Source organism: Apis dorsata, unplaced genomic scaffold (genome assembly GCF_000469605.1).
Source record: "Apis dorsata unplaced genomic scaffold, Apis dorsata 1.3 scaffold_256, whole genome shotgun sequence".
NCBI lineage: Eukaryota > Metazoa > Arthropoda > Insecta > Hymenoptera > Apidae > Apis > Apis dorsata.
In genome coordinates, this window is record NW_006263534.1 from 124730 (window position 1) to 138020 (window position 13291).

General features: G+C 24.0%; 3 protein-coding genes across 9 annotated transcripts in view; 2 read left to right on the top strand and 1 right to left on the bottom strand.

The window, feature by feature from the left end:
• LOC102681121 (clustered mitochondria protein homolog) overlaps window positions 1–8295 on the top strand; it is a 10505-nt gene extending 2210 nt beyond the window's left edge. For 4 of the 6 annotated variants that reach the window (XM_006616206.2, XM_031510696.1, XM_006616205.2 and 1 more), the window contains exons 3-18: window positions 1972–2264; window positions 2349–2771; window positions 2840–3206; window positions 3378–3514; window positions 3596–3876; window positions 4052–4178; window positions 4258–4432; window positions 4507–4712; window positions 4794–4935; window positions 5046–5251; window positions 5335–5541; window positions 5624–5722; window positions 5847–6191; window positions 6280–6552; window positions 6631–6756; window positions 6835–7575. In XM_006616206.2, the coding sequence (XP_006616269.1) occupies window positions 1972–2264; window positions 2349–2771; window positions 2840–3206; window positions 3378–3514; window positions 3596–3876; window positions 4052–4178; window positions 4258–4432; window positions 4507–4712; window positions 4794–4935; window positions 5046–5251; window positions 5335–5541; window positions 5624–5722; window positions 5847–6191; window positions 6280–6552; window positions 6631–6756; window positions 6835–7575 (4148 nt within the window). Of the gene's footprint in view, window positions 1–1124; window positions 1262–1971; window positions 2265–2348; window positions 2772–2839; window positions 3207–3377; window positions 3515–3595; window positions 3877–4051; window positions 4179–4257; window positions 4433–4506; window positions 4713–4793; window positions 4936–5045; window positions 5252–5334; window positions 5542–5623; window positions 5723–5846; window positions 6192–6279; window positions 6553–6630; window positions 6757–6834 lie in introns of those variants that run through there. The other 2 variants (XM_006616207.2, XM_006616204.2) reach the window with 2 other exon arrangements.
• A 36-nt stretch (window positions 8296–8331) lies between these two features.
• LOC102681861 (U6 small nuclear RNA (adenine-(43)-N(6))-methyltransferase) lies at window positions 8332–11574 on the bottom strand. 2 transcript variants are annotated; one of them, XR_004150568.1, is made up of 7 exons: window positions 11238–11574; window positions 10953–11172; window positions 10715–10855; window positions 10295–10652; window positions 10030–10228; window positions 9344–9951; window positions 8332–8745 (listed from the first exon to the last, which is right to left on the bottom strand). XR_004150568.1 is itself a non-coding variant. In XM_006616211.2 (6 exons), exons 1-6 carry the CDS (start codon window positions 11340–11342, stop codon window positions 9424–9426), a joined length of 1551 nt encoding a protein of 516 aa, XP_006616274.1. In that variant the 5' UTR covers window positions 11343–11574; the 3' UTR covers window positions 9206–9423. The 2 variants fall into 2 exon arrangements, 1 of the variants encoding a protein (XP_006616274.1); XM_006616211.2 differs by lacking the exon at window positions 8332–8745 and having other exon boundaries at window positions 9206–9951.
• A 538-nt stretch (window positions 11575–12112) lies between these two features.
• Window positions 12113–13291, top strand: part of LOC102681991 (ecotropic viral integration site 5 ortholog) — a 21573-nt gene continuing 20394 nt past the window's right edge. The window contains exon 1 of the mRNA XM_006616213.1: window positions 12113–12287. The gene's annotated coding sequence lies outside the window, so the exon portion shown is untranslated. The remainder of the gene's footprint in view (window positions 12288–13291) is intronic.

Genomic DNA, 13291 nt, shown 5'->3' on the forward strand with positions numbered 1-13291 from the left:
ATAGTAATAGTTATATTAATAATTTTTGTTTAATTTTATAATTTATAATTTTTTATAATTGTAAAGCTTGTAATAATATATTTAATTATTTATTATCAATAAGTATTTTTTTTACAAAATTTTATATTAATGTAAAATTTCTTTTAATTTAAAAAAAAAAATTTTGGAAAATATTTTTACAAAATAAACAAAATAAAATGAAAATGAAAGAAAAAATTATTTTTTTTTTATGTATTTTTATTTTTTTATTTTAGTTTTTTTCACGGTTAAATTTCTTATCTTTATTTTTGATAAAGAATTCAAAAAAAAGAAAACTTTGATGAAATAGTAAAATGAGTGATAAGACTGCGATAAAACAATTGGTTTATAAGATAAATTGATCTAACTTAGAAGTATGTGGATAAATATTCATAAAAAAATATTCATATAAATATTCATAAAAATATATAAAGATTTTCAAAACATGATAAGAAATTTATTATGAATAAAATAAAACTAATAAAATATTTTATTGTAACTTTATGTAAATTTTACATTGATTTTTTTTAACAATAATTTTCTTTTATCGATTATTTAATTTATTCAATCCATTTATTTAATCTTCATAAAATATTAAAATTATAAAAATATTGTTACACAAAATAAAATAAAAAAAGATAAATTATTATTTTAAAATGTTCCATGCATATTCGTCTTTTATTTTTTTCTGATCTTAAAAATTCTTGTAAATCTGTAAAATTAATAAGATTAATAAAATTTTGATTGCAGATTATTCACTGAATAATTGATAATCGTTAAAGAAAATAAATATAATAAAGAATTAGTTTTAATATATACATAATATTATTTTTTTGTATTCACATGCTTATTAATAATTTATTGATCATAATGCTTTATTCCATAATGCTTTAAAAACATTATATAAATTTAAAAAAATATACAGCAAATATACAAAAATATACAGAAAAATAAAGCATCAACAAAAATTATAGCATCAACACAGAATCACAATAATCATTGATATACGAGCTATTTTGCTAATTGTAGTTAGTATTATAGTAATTGTCTAAGATTGACATATACCAGAAATGGATGTATATCGCAAACATAGTATCGATAAAATTAGTACGGCATTTGAGTCTGAACTATTTACATTGCCGTTTATTTATAAGTACATTGGTGAATGCAAGTAGCGGTCCCACGGATATCCACTATCGTATCTATTCGAAAATGCATTCTGCTTCTATAGAAATATGAATATGTAAATATATTCGAATATTTATATATTCGATATATATTCGAATATGTAAATATATAAATATATATATATTCGATTAACATTCATATAATTACAGAATTATTAATATCGTTATAATCATAAAAGATCAACAAAAGTTAATATCCAGAATAATATCTAGAAGAAATTCTTAGAAGAAAAAAATATTGAATAATGTATGATATATTATGTATTAATTAGAACTTTGTTTTCATAATTAGAACTGCTATTTTATTGTTTTTTTTAATTTAATTCTTAAAAACTTTTTAATAAACTATAAAATTCTATTATTACTTAATTCTTTACTAATCAAATATTTATTGAATACTATTTGAATACTATTATATTTTAAATTACAAAAATAAGTTTAGAAAATCAAGATTAATATAAATCAAAAATATACAATAAAAAATAATAATAAAAAAATGATAATAAAATATTCATATTATATTTAATTTAAAAATCACTTATTCAAATATTTATCAAGTATTCAAATATTTATGTTATGTAAATTAAAGACAGAAATATTTTATCTATTTTTAATATTTAAATCACTTTATCTGAAATTATTTATTAACGTAATATTTCAATAAACATTTTTACTATATTTCAATACAAAATTAGTTATTATTATTTTTCAATATTTTTAAGAAATCCAAATATTTAAATAAAAATTTCTATATTCATATGTTTAGATATGAAGGAAACTATAGAGGAAACCGGAAGTACGAGTACAGCTGCGAAAAATGTTGTTGAAAAAGGTGAAGTTGAAGCAACGAAAGAAAAAGGAAATGAAAAAGAAAAAGAGAAGGAAAAAGAAGAAGACAAGAACAAAAAGAATGATAAGAGCGAAAAAGAAGATGGTGATAAAGATGCTGGAACTGAGCAAGAAATTGTTTTCATTCAAGATATGGGATTTACCGTTAAAATCGTTAGTCCAGGAACTGAACCCTTTGATATTCAAGTGTCTAGTATGGAGCTAGTTCAGGTAAATTATAATTTCTAGAAAAATCTTTTTAATTTTCATCTGATAATAAAAAAAAAAAATAAATTTTATCATTGTTTTTTTTAGGAGATCCATCAATTGCTCATGGATCGCGAAGATACTTGTCATCGTACATGTTTTTCTCTTCAACTTGATGGTAACACATTGGATAACTTTGCTGAATTGAAAAATATTGAAGGTCTAAAAGAAGGTTCGGTGATTAAAGTCGTAGAGGAACCATATACAATGAGAGAAGCTCGTATACATGTTCGACATGTTCGAGATTTATTGAAGTCTGTAGATCCTGCAGATGCTTACAACGGTGTTGAATGTAGCAGTTTATCATTTTTAAATGTGGTTACCAATGGTGATATTCTCGAGAAAAAAAAGAGTAGAGCAGACTCAGTTGATTGTACCCCACCTGATTATATTATACCTGGCTGTAAAGATAGACCATTGCTACCTTTACAACCGCAAGCCAAAGAACAAAAATGTCCTCCTTGTTTAAAAGTATAAATTAATATATTTGCTTATCTTTTGATATATTTCAAAAATAAAACTTAATTTATTCATTGTAGGTATTAACAACGTCCGGATGGAATCCACCGCCCGGTCACAGAAAACTTCATGGTGATTTATTATATTTACATGTGGTAACATTAGAAGACAAACAATATTATTTGACTGCGTGTGCGAGAGGTTTCTTTCTCAATCAATCGACAAAAGAAGTATTTAATCCGAAACCAGCGACTCCAAGTCATCTCTGTCATAGTTTAATTGAATTACTAAATCAGCTTAGTCCGGCATTTAAACGAGGTTTTGCTGCTATGCAAAGACGAAGAACTCAAAGACATCCATTTGAACGAGTAGCAACACCTTATCAGCTGTACGCATGGTGTGCCCCTCAAATTGAACATACAATCGATGCAATACGCGCTGAAGATAGTATGTTCCGTTTTACGTAAATTAATATTTTATTCTATTTCATATCATATGTTATATAATTTTAAATCTTGTAAAATTCCTGTTTAAATTTAGAACTTCAAAGTATTATCATAAGTATACAAATAATTTCATATTCAATTATTTATTTCCAATATTTTTATTTACTAATAGCTTTCTCTTCTAAATTGGGATATGAGGAACATATTCCTGGCCAAACTCGAGACTGGAACGAGGAATTGCAGACAACAAGAGAGTTACCTCGAAAAAACTTACCTGAAAGACTGCTCAGAGAACGTGCTATTTTTAAAGTAAGTCTACATTTAAAATAATTGCATAATTCAAAATATTACTGTTGTAATATATTTATGTTTCATAAATGATTTATTTAGGTCCATAGTGATTTTGTTGCTGCTGCTACTCGAGGAGCAGTAGCTGTGATAGATGGTAATGTAATGGCAATAAATCCTGGTGAGGAAGCGAAGATGCAGATGTTTATTTGGAACAATATTTTCTTCTCTCTTGGGTTTGATGTCAGGGATCATTATAAAGAACTCGGCGGTGATGCAGCTGCTTTCGTTGCACCTAAAAACGACTTACAAGGTCTTAGAGTGTATGCTGCTATTGATCTACCTGGTCCCTATACATTGGGTACCGTTGTAATCGATTACAGGTTTGTACGAAATTAAATACACGCATTCTTTTCATCACATTATTTGTACGACGTGGATATTTTGTAGCGGATCATTTGTACATACTTGTTCGATGTTCAGTATTCTATCGCAACTTACATCTCGATCGAAAGGATGTTAAGTTTTCGTGGTAATCACTCGTATTCCTCTGCATAGAGGATATCGTGTCACCGCTCAGTCTATCATCCCTGGAATCTTGGAACGCGAGCAGGAGCAATCTGTTGTTTATGGTTCTATAGATTTTGGGAAAACAGTACTTACACATCCAAAATATCTTGAATTGGTTAGTATACAATAATAATTTTATATCATTTTTAAAATATATTTCTTAATCATTATAAATTACATGTATTATTTTATAGTTAAACAAAACCGGCCAATTATTAAAAATTCTTCCTCATAAAGTTATCAACGATGCTGGGGAGGAAGTTGAACTCTGCAGCAGTGTAGAATGCAAAGGTATAATCGGTAATGATTCCCGGCATTATGTGTTGGATTTGTTACGAACTTTTCCTCCTGATGTCAATTTCCTTAAATGTAAGTTGATATAATTAATAACAAACTTAAAATTAGTTTTAATTTTGTTATATTTTTATTCTAATTTTTTTTAGTGGAAGGAGTTGAATTAAGCAAAGAAGCAAGAGCTTTAGGTTTTCCAATTGAACACAAACATAAACTTGCTTGTCTTCGTCAAGAATTGATCGATTCTTTTGTCGAGGCTAGATATGTACAATTTATTAAACATGCCGCATTTCATCTACAGCAACTTACATCTGCAAGAAGAGTGCAAAAAGAAAGTGAAACTGTCTCTGTTAGGGTAAAAAAAATTTTTCAAATTTAATATTAAGTAAAATAATATTAACAACAATAGTATTGTATAATATTGAATTAATTTTAGGAAGGTAAAAGGGAAGAATTAAATACTGCTACAATGGATAGTAACAAAGAAGATTCTACTCATACTTTAATCGAAACAGATGAAGCTAAAAAGATTGTGGAAAGCATTACTGATTCTATTACTGGTGGAGAAAAACAAGAATGTATATAATTTAATTATTTATTATTTAAAAATATCTTATATATAATATTTAATAATATTATATATAAAATAATTAAAAATATCTACTAAATTTATCTCTTTCTTTTTCAGTGGAAGAAAGTACAAAAGAAATAGTACGCAGAGCTGCAACAGCAGTTGGCAGTTTGCGTGAAGCTGAATTTGATGTCAGATTTAATCCCGACGTATTTTCTCCAGGTGTTAAACATCCAGATCCAAATGGTTCTGCTTTAAAGAAACAAAAGCAATTGGTGATAGATGCTGCTGATTTCTTACTTACTGTACAAATCCCTACTTTTGTATGTTTTAATATAGAATATTTTTATGTTTATTATATTAATATTTGTTTAAAATTAAAATTGATTCAATTTTTATATCATAGATCCGAGAATGTTTAGATCATACAGCTGCTGCAATGGATGGTAGCATATTAGTAGAAGCTTTACACGGTAAAGGTATCAATGTAAGATATCTTGGTAAATTAGCAACTATGTTATCTACTGTCCCACAATTGCAATACCTTAAACGTATTGCTGTTTCGGAACTTATTTTGCGTTCGGCAAAACATATTTTTACATTTTATATGCAGGTATATTAATTTAAAATATTATTTTAATTTGAATGAACTTTTCATGAAAAATAAAAAAATTATGCTAACATTTATTTTTTAGGGTACAGAATTAATGAGTTTATCTGCAGCGATTAGTCATTTTTTAAATTGTTTATTTTCTTCTGCACAAATTATTCATCCACAACAAAATCTAGAAGAGGTACGATTATTTTATCTTTTATTACCTTTTATTTTTTGAAAATTGTTATATTTGTCAATTCAAAATAGTAACAATAACGAGTAATAATTTTTTAAATGATAATTTATATAATTGTCTATTTTAGCTTCAAAGTAAAACTGCAAAACGGCGCAATAAAAGAAAAGGTAGAAATAATGGTCCACAACAATCTGAAGTAGAATGGGCTTCCTTGACACCTAAATCTCTTTGGCAACAAATTAAAGCAGATCTGAAAAGTTATTATGATTGGGAAACACCATGTCCAGAATCATTGGATGCCACAATAGAACATTTTCATCTCCAAAAAATTTCATTACTTCGTAATTTTTGTATAAAGACTGGTATCCAAATTTTATTGCGTGAATATAATTTCGAAAATAAAAATAGAGCTACGTTTTTCGAAGAAGATATACTCAATATATTCCCTGTTGTGAAGCATATCAATCCTAGAGTAAGTAATACAAAATTTTTAAAATTTTGTGATTCTATATATAATGGTTTTATATATAAATTATTTTTGATTTTTATTTTTTATTTAGGCTAGTGATGCATATAATTTTTATACAACCGGCCAAAGTAAGATTCAACAAGGTTATTTGAAAGATGGATATGAATTAATTAGTGAGGCACTTAATTTATTAAATAATGTTTATGGTGCTATGCATCCTGAAATTGCACAATGTCTCAGAATGCTTGCGCGATTAAATTACATAATGGGTGATCATGGAGAAGCTCTTGCAACGCAACAAAAAGCAGTTCTTATGTCAGAAAGAGTTAATGGTATAGATCATCCATATACTATTACTGAATATGTAAGTATAAAATAAACATATTAAATTAATGATTAAAAATAAAAAAATATTCATAATTATATTATTATTTATTAATAGATCCGTCTTGCTCTATATTCTTTTGCCAATGGTCAAGTTTCTGTATCACTCAGGTTATTGTACAGAGCACGTTATTTAGCATTATTAGTTTGTGGTGAAGATCATCCAGAAGTAGCACTTCTTGATGTAAGTATTTCATATGAATATTAAAAATTTGAAAAATCAAACATTTTTAATCTTTAGCAGCATTATTCATTTATTTAGAGCAATATTTCTTTGATACTTCATGCTGTTGGAGAATATGAATTGTCGCTCCGTTTTTTGGAACATGCTTTAGCTTTAAATCTACGATATCATGGGCCACGATCTTTGAAAGTTGCTGTTTCTTATCATCTTGTTGCGAGAACTCAATCTTGTATGGGTGATTTCCGAGCAGCTTTAAATAATGAGAAAGAAACTTATGCTATTTATAAGCAACAATTAGGCGAAGACCATGAAAAAACTAAAGAAAGTAGTGATTGTTTAAGACATCTAACGCAACAGGCCGTAGTTTTACAGAAAAAAATGAATGAAATATATACTGGAAAATCGGGTGTTAGTTTACCACCGATTCAAGTACAACCGCCTAGCATGGGATCTGTGCTTGATATGTTGAATGTGATTAATGGTATTCTTTTCGTTCAAATTAGTCAACAAGATATTGAAAATTTTAAAGCGGAAATAGAGAAACGACAAAAAGAACAAACACCTGACAGAGAGACGAAGATGCTTCAAAATGGAAACAAGAAAAATGAAAAAGAAAATAAGAAAGAAGAAAAAGATAATAATAAAAAGGAAGAAAAAGAAAATAAAAAGAACGAAAAAGAAAGTAAAAAAGAAGATAAAGAAAATAAGAAAGATGAGAAAGAAAATAAAAAAATAGAAAAGAAAGTGGAAACACAGAAAGAATTAAAAAAATTGGAAGAAAATAAGACAACATTAGAATCAGTAGTTGCAGAAAGCTGAGCTTGTTTTAAACCGCTAATGATGATATTTAGTAGTTTTTTTCTAAGTCCTAGTCTTTCCTTGCCCGCGTCCAATCTTTTTTTTAAGAGTAACGCGAGTACGGCATATATAATTGATTGGAATAAGGTGAAAGTGTTTGCTCGAGATGAGGATCGTTATTTGATGTATCGTGTATACGTTTATAAAAGGCTATCAGAATCGAACTTTTATAGTGTGACGATCAATGACAATATAGATCAAACTTTCGAAAGAATTAGATTTCTTAATATTCGCAATGCTTAAATACAATATGCCAAGCTAAATAATTTATTTGACTGATTTACAACAGTATATAATAAATACATAAAAAAAAATTGATTCTCCATTTATGTAAATAATTCAGAATGAAAGAATTCATTGCCTTAATGCATATATTTATAAATTTTATTTGTGATTCACAATCTACAAATCTACAAATTATTGAAGAAATAAAGAAAGAATATATCTTAGTAAAATCATAAACAACAATTTCATCTAATATTGTCACATTTTTTCCAAAGACTCAATTAATTCTACTTTATAACAATAAAAATTATAGATATTATTGCATATATTACATTTCTATTAATCTATGAAATAGTAAATTAGTATTTGTTTTAGCATATTGCACAAGTGTTGCTAAAACTTGAACAAAATGCAATGTACCAATAAAATTAAAATGTTACAACAATTATCTATAACAAATAATGGATTTTATTATCGTAGAATATAAGTCAATTTTTTTCTATAAGCTATTTTATTATTACATATATGAAATCATGTTTTGTGCCATTTAGGCATTAATGTCATTCATTTTAGTTGCTATCGATACATGGAATATATATTAAAGTCATGTTTTCTATTTTTAGATATTGCTAATTTGAGGTTAGTCTTGTTGAATTCAATATGAATACTATAGATAATTTTCTTCTAAAGAATATTGATAGATTTTTCATAAATAATACATGTTTAAAAACAATATAGATTATACAAAAATTAATAAAAGATAGTATTTGCATTGTATTCAACAAGATAAATTTATATAGCTTTGTTAATCGTTTTTATACCATTCGTATACATTACGAAAAAAAAAACTTTCTTTCATTTTTCTATCACCGTTGTTTTATCCTCATTTTATGCGAAAATTTGAATCTGAAAATAATTTAAAATTAAAAAAATTTTCCATTTATACGGAAAAAGAGGTTTTATAAAAAAAATAGTGGCAGGAAAAGGATAATACAATGACAAGTATGCTATTATATTTCACGATCATTAATAACGATTATCAAAAACGATTCATTAATCAATATATTATAGGGATAGTATCAATTTCCTAATTATTATTAGAAATACTGCAATTTTAGAATTACAAACATCTGTTACTAAGCATATATCTTTAATGAATAATATTCGTTACGAATATTAACATGTTACGTTAAAATTTTATATGCCACACCAAATTAAGTTAAAAAAATTATATAAATAGTTTGTTCATATTTGTTTTAAATAAAAAAAATTATTTTTTGTCATGAATCAATTATGTTTATAATAATAATGATGATAATAATAACGATAATAATAATGGAAAGCAAATAATATGAACATGCCATATAGTTTTCATTTAAATTTGTATATTTTACAACATAAAATATTATATTGCACTTGTTAGTTAAAATGTACAATGAAGAATGCTAGTTAATAAGGATTATTGATTATAAATAAAGTTAAATATTTGATTTACATATGTTACCTGTTACATAATTTTTGTTATATGATGACTATAAAGTTTACATAAAATAAATCATTTTGTATGGAACATAAAGTGATATCTTATACAAAATTTTTAATTTGATTCAAATTCATTTCAATTTTGCTTGTTTTTAATCGTTTTCGTTTCTTTTTATTTGATTTTTCATGTAATTTTTGAAAATATTCTCTAATATCTAATTTATTTATTAAATATTGTCGAAATGTTTCTAAAGCATTTTTGCCACCAGTTCCTTTTTCAAGGACCATAAATATTTTTACATCATTATTTTTAGCTTCTTCATGTTCTATTAATTCAGCAAAAAAGTTACATATTAACAAAGGTTCTTTTATAACAGTTTCTTGTAATTCTTTAATTGTTTGATCTTCAATTATATTTTTTGAAGTATTTTTCATTAATTTCTTTGTAGAATATTCTATATCATTTGTTGTAGTTAAACATTTTGTGTTATGATCTATAAATTGATTCATTAATCTTTGAGCTAATCGACGTTTTCTACGTGCATGTGACCATGTATCATTTTCTGCAATTAGTTGACATGACCAACCATTAAAATTGTCAATTGGCAAATTTAATTCTTTGATTTGTATCTAGATATAAAATATGATATAAAATAAAATGTTATGATTATTATAATAATATGGTAGAAAATATAAATATAATATTACATTTAATTCTTTCATTGTTTCTTCCAAAAAATTAACTAAATTATCAAAAGAAAGAAATCTATGTTGTATTGGAAATTGTATCTCTATTGGATGTTGTTGTCTAAGTAATTTTGCAATATAATCTTCACTTTTTCTAATAACTGGAGCATTTATTAAATTAACAACATCTTTTGGTAAAAATGACCAAGCCAATCCCCATCTATAAAAAAAATTAATTTATATATATAAATATAAAAAAATAAAATAGTATATTATTTCTAATTACCGTTTTGTGTGACCTTGACAAAATTCTGTCCATGTCACATTTTCTATATTTTTTTGTTTTAGAAATTTTAATAAAAATAATAAATTACTTCTTTTACCACACATTGTGGTATAAATTTTTATTTTTTCTTTAATCTCTATACTTTCTTTAATCATTTGTGTTACAAATGCTCTTTCACCACCTTGAACTGTAAGTTCAACTTTGTTTCCTGTTGAAGCATTTCTTGGTGGTAAACGTTTTATTATTTTTTCTGATAATTCTTCTATCTCAAAAAAAGGTGGATTACATATTGTAAAGTGATAGATATTATTTCCTTTTATAATATCCTTCAATATTGTTCCTTCATTTACTTTAAATACTATAAATCGATAAAATTATTTATAATTTATAAAATAACAAAATATAATATGATTAATTTACCTTTTATTATATGATGCAATTTATTATTTTCAATATGTTGAATTGCTGTTTGTATGCTTGTTTCATCAACTTCCGTACCAATCATTTGATTTCCATACATTTTTGCAAACAATAAAGGATAAATGCAAACTGCCCCAGTACCTATGAAGAAAATATTTAATATTTATATTAAATAAATAAATTATATTAAATAAAATATTTTAATATTAAATTTTATTATTCAATTTATTTTTAATACCAATATCTATGCCAATTATTTCTTGCATTTCAATAAAAGAAATATATTTCATTAAATCTTCAATCCATAAAATATAATTTATTCGTAATGGTAGAGTTGGTACTAATTTATTTGAAGGTATTTTTACTTCTAAATTAAAATCATGTTTTAATAAAACTTCTGTAAGCACACGTAGGCTTTCTTCATTTTTGAAGTCAATCTTTATCTTTCCTGTTAAATCCTATCAATAATTTGTTAATAATTTTTATAAAAAATGTGATAGTTACAAATAAAAATATATCTTACAATATTTGCAATATTACGAAACTCTGGATATAATAAAGCAAGTTCTTTGAAATCTGGTATTTTTTTATATTTATTTCTTGGATGCATGAATTTTCTTAATGACATTTTCAAAAAATATTTTTTTTTGCTCTTAATTTAGTATTTATTAATATTTATTTTCCGATAGGTTGTATAAAATATATATATATCTAAATATATATATATAATGTAACAATTATGTCAACAAATATTTTTTATTTATAAATCTGAAATATTTGTTTTAATTTTCTATTTATATAAATTATATATCAAACAATTTTAACACAGGTTTGTTTATAATAGTTCATGAGAATTTGAAAGGCTAGTTTTGTATATATTGAAAAAACAATATAATTTTTCTTGTTCTTTATGTTCTTAATTATTAATTGTTTAAAGATATTTAATTTATTTTAAAATATCAAACATCGATTTGTTTTAAGAAATTGTTAAATAATTTTATTATAAAAAAATTCATTTCATATTTCTAATATCATGAAATTTACGTATTTCCAAAATAAAATAAAACATATTTCAATTAACTTCAAATATTACTGAATGAAATTATCATTATGTAATTTAAGCAGGATGAACAATACTAGTATATTTATTATGTAAGAAAATTCCTAGAAAATCAAAACATTAATAATATAGTAACTTTATTTAGTGAATGAATTTGTAATCATAAACATGTAATATTTTACAATTAAATTTAATATAAATTAATAATTGTTGCTTATAAATATTTAAATATGTGAAATTTAAAACAATAAAAAATAATTATAATTATTAGAGAAATAATTTTAAATATATGAAAAAATCATATTTATGTAAGTTAGAAGTGCAATATTTGAAAGGTTGGCACCAGTGTACATGAACGAATCTATCGTGATGACAATTTTAAGTAGTGACAGCCGCGTATATTCTTCTGTACCTTATATTAGCATTATATGCATTTTTACTGACACAGAACATAATTTTCTTAGTGTGTGATTTGTTTTACAAAGAACATATGGAATAATAATTACATCGAAGGTATGTGCTTTGCAATAATTTTAGCGCATATTAGAAACAGATGGTCGTCATGATTCGTTTCGCTGACAGTTAATTTGGATAAGTACCATTGTGACAATTTTTTCTTTTCCATCACTATATTGTTAGATAATTTTTACCGATTCTTTGTTTTTTGTGTTTCTAACATTTGATATTCAAGGGTTTATAATATTTCATTCACTTAAAAATGATATGATATGAACAAGAACAAACTATATGTGGAGTAATACTTAATGATGTCATGTTAAAAATATTTTTATTTTTCCGTTTAAATTTTAATTCAAATAGATTGCATTTTATTTTTGATATTTTCATTCTTTTTAAAATAAATTAAAATAAAATTTTGTCCAGATAACATTATTAATAATTTAAAAATATACATATGCTTTTGAATAAAAAGTTGTGATATTTTTATAAAAATATTAAATTGCATTGAAATTAAAGTAATGATAAAATAATGATATAATATTCCTTTATTTAAATTATAATTGATATAAATGATATTCATATAAATAGTATAACTATTACTATGATATTGTATAAGTTATTTTAATTTTTAAAAAATATTTGAATTTTTTATATTTTTTAACTTAAAAAATATTAAGAAATAGATTCACATAAATTAACATTTGGATATAATAATGAATATAATTTTCTCATATTTTTTTTGAATAGATGAAAAACTATTTAATCTATATTTAATTTAAAATAGACAAATATTAATTAAATATTATAAATATTTTCAACTATTTTTAAAATTTTTTTTAAATTACATAAAATATGAAAGATAATTTATTATTTTGCAGATAATCTTTAACATAGAATAATAAGAATAAAATGATTCTAAATATTAATTATGATATTTAACTATATATTCAAAAATTATATAATTATATAAATATAAATTATATAAATTATAATAATTATTTTATTTAAGTTATATAATTACTTTGTACAAGTAATGTACTTGTATTTTATACAAGTAT

What these genes read in the sequence shown, in the direction of transcription:
- LOC102681861 (XM_006616211.2), bottom strand. Translation starts at nt 11,342, where the DNA reads ATGTCATTAAGAAAATTCATGCATCCAAGAAATAAATATAAAAAAATA. An exon ending in TTCGTAATATTGCAAATATT is followed by an intron (nt 11,173 to 11,237) that starts GTAAGATATATT and finishes AATTATTGATAG; the next exon opens with GATTTAACAGGAAAGATAAA. An exon ending in AAACAATGAAAGAATTAAAT is followed by an intron (nt 9,952 to 10,029) that starts GTAATATTATAT and finishes TTTTATATCTAG; the next exon opens with ATACAAATCAAAGAATTAAA.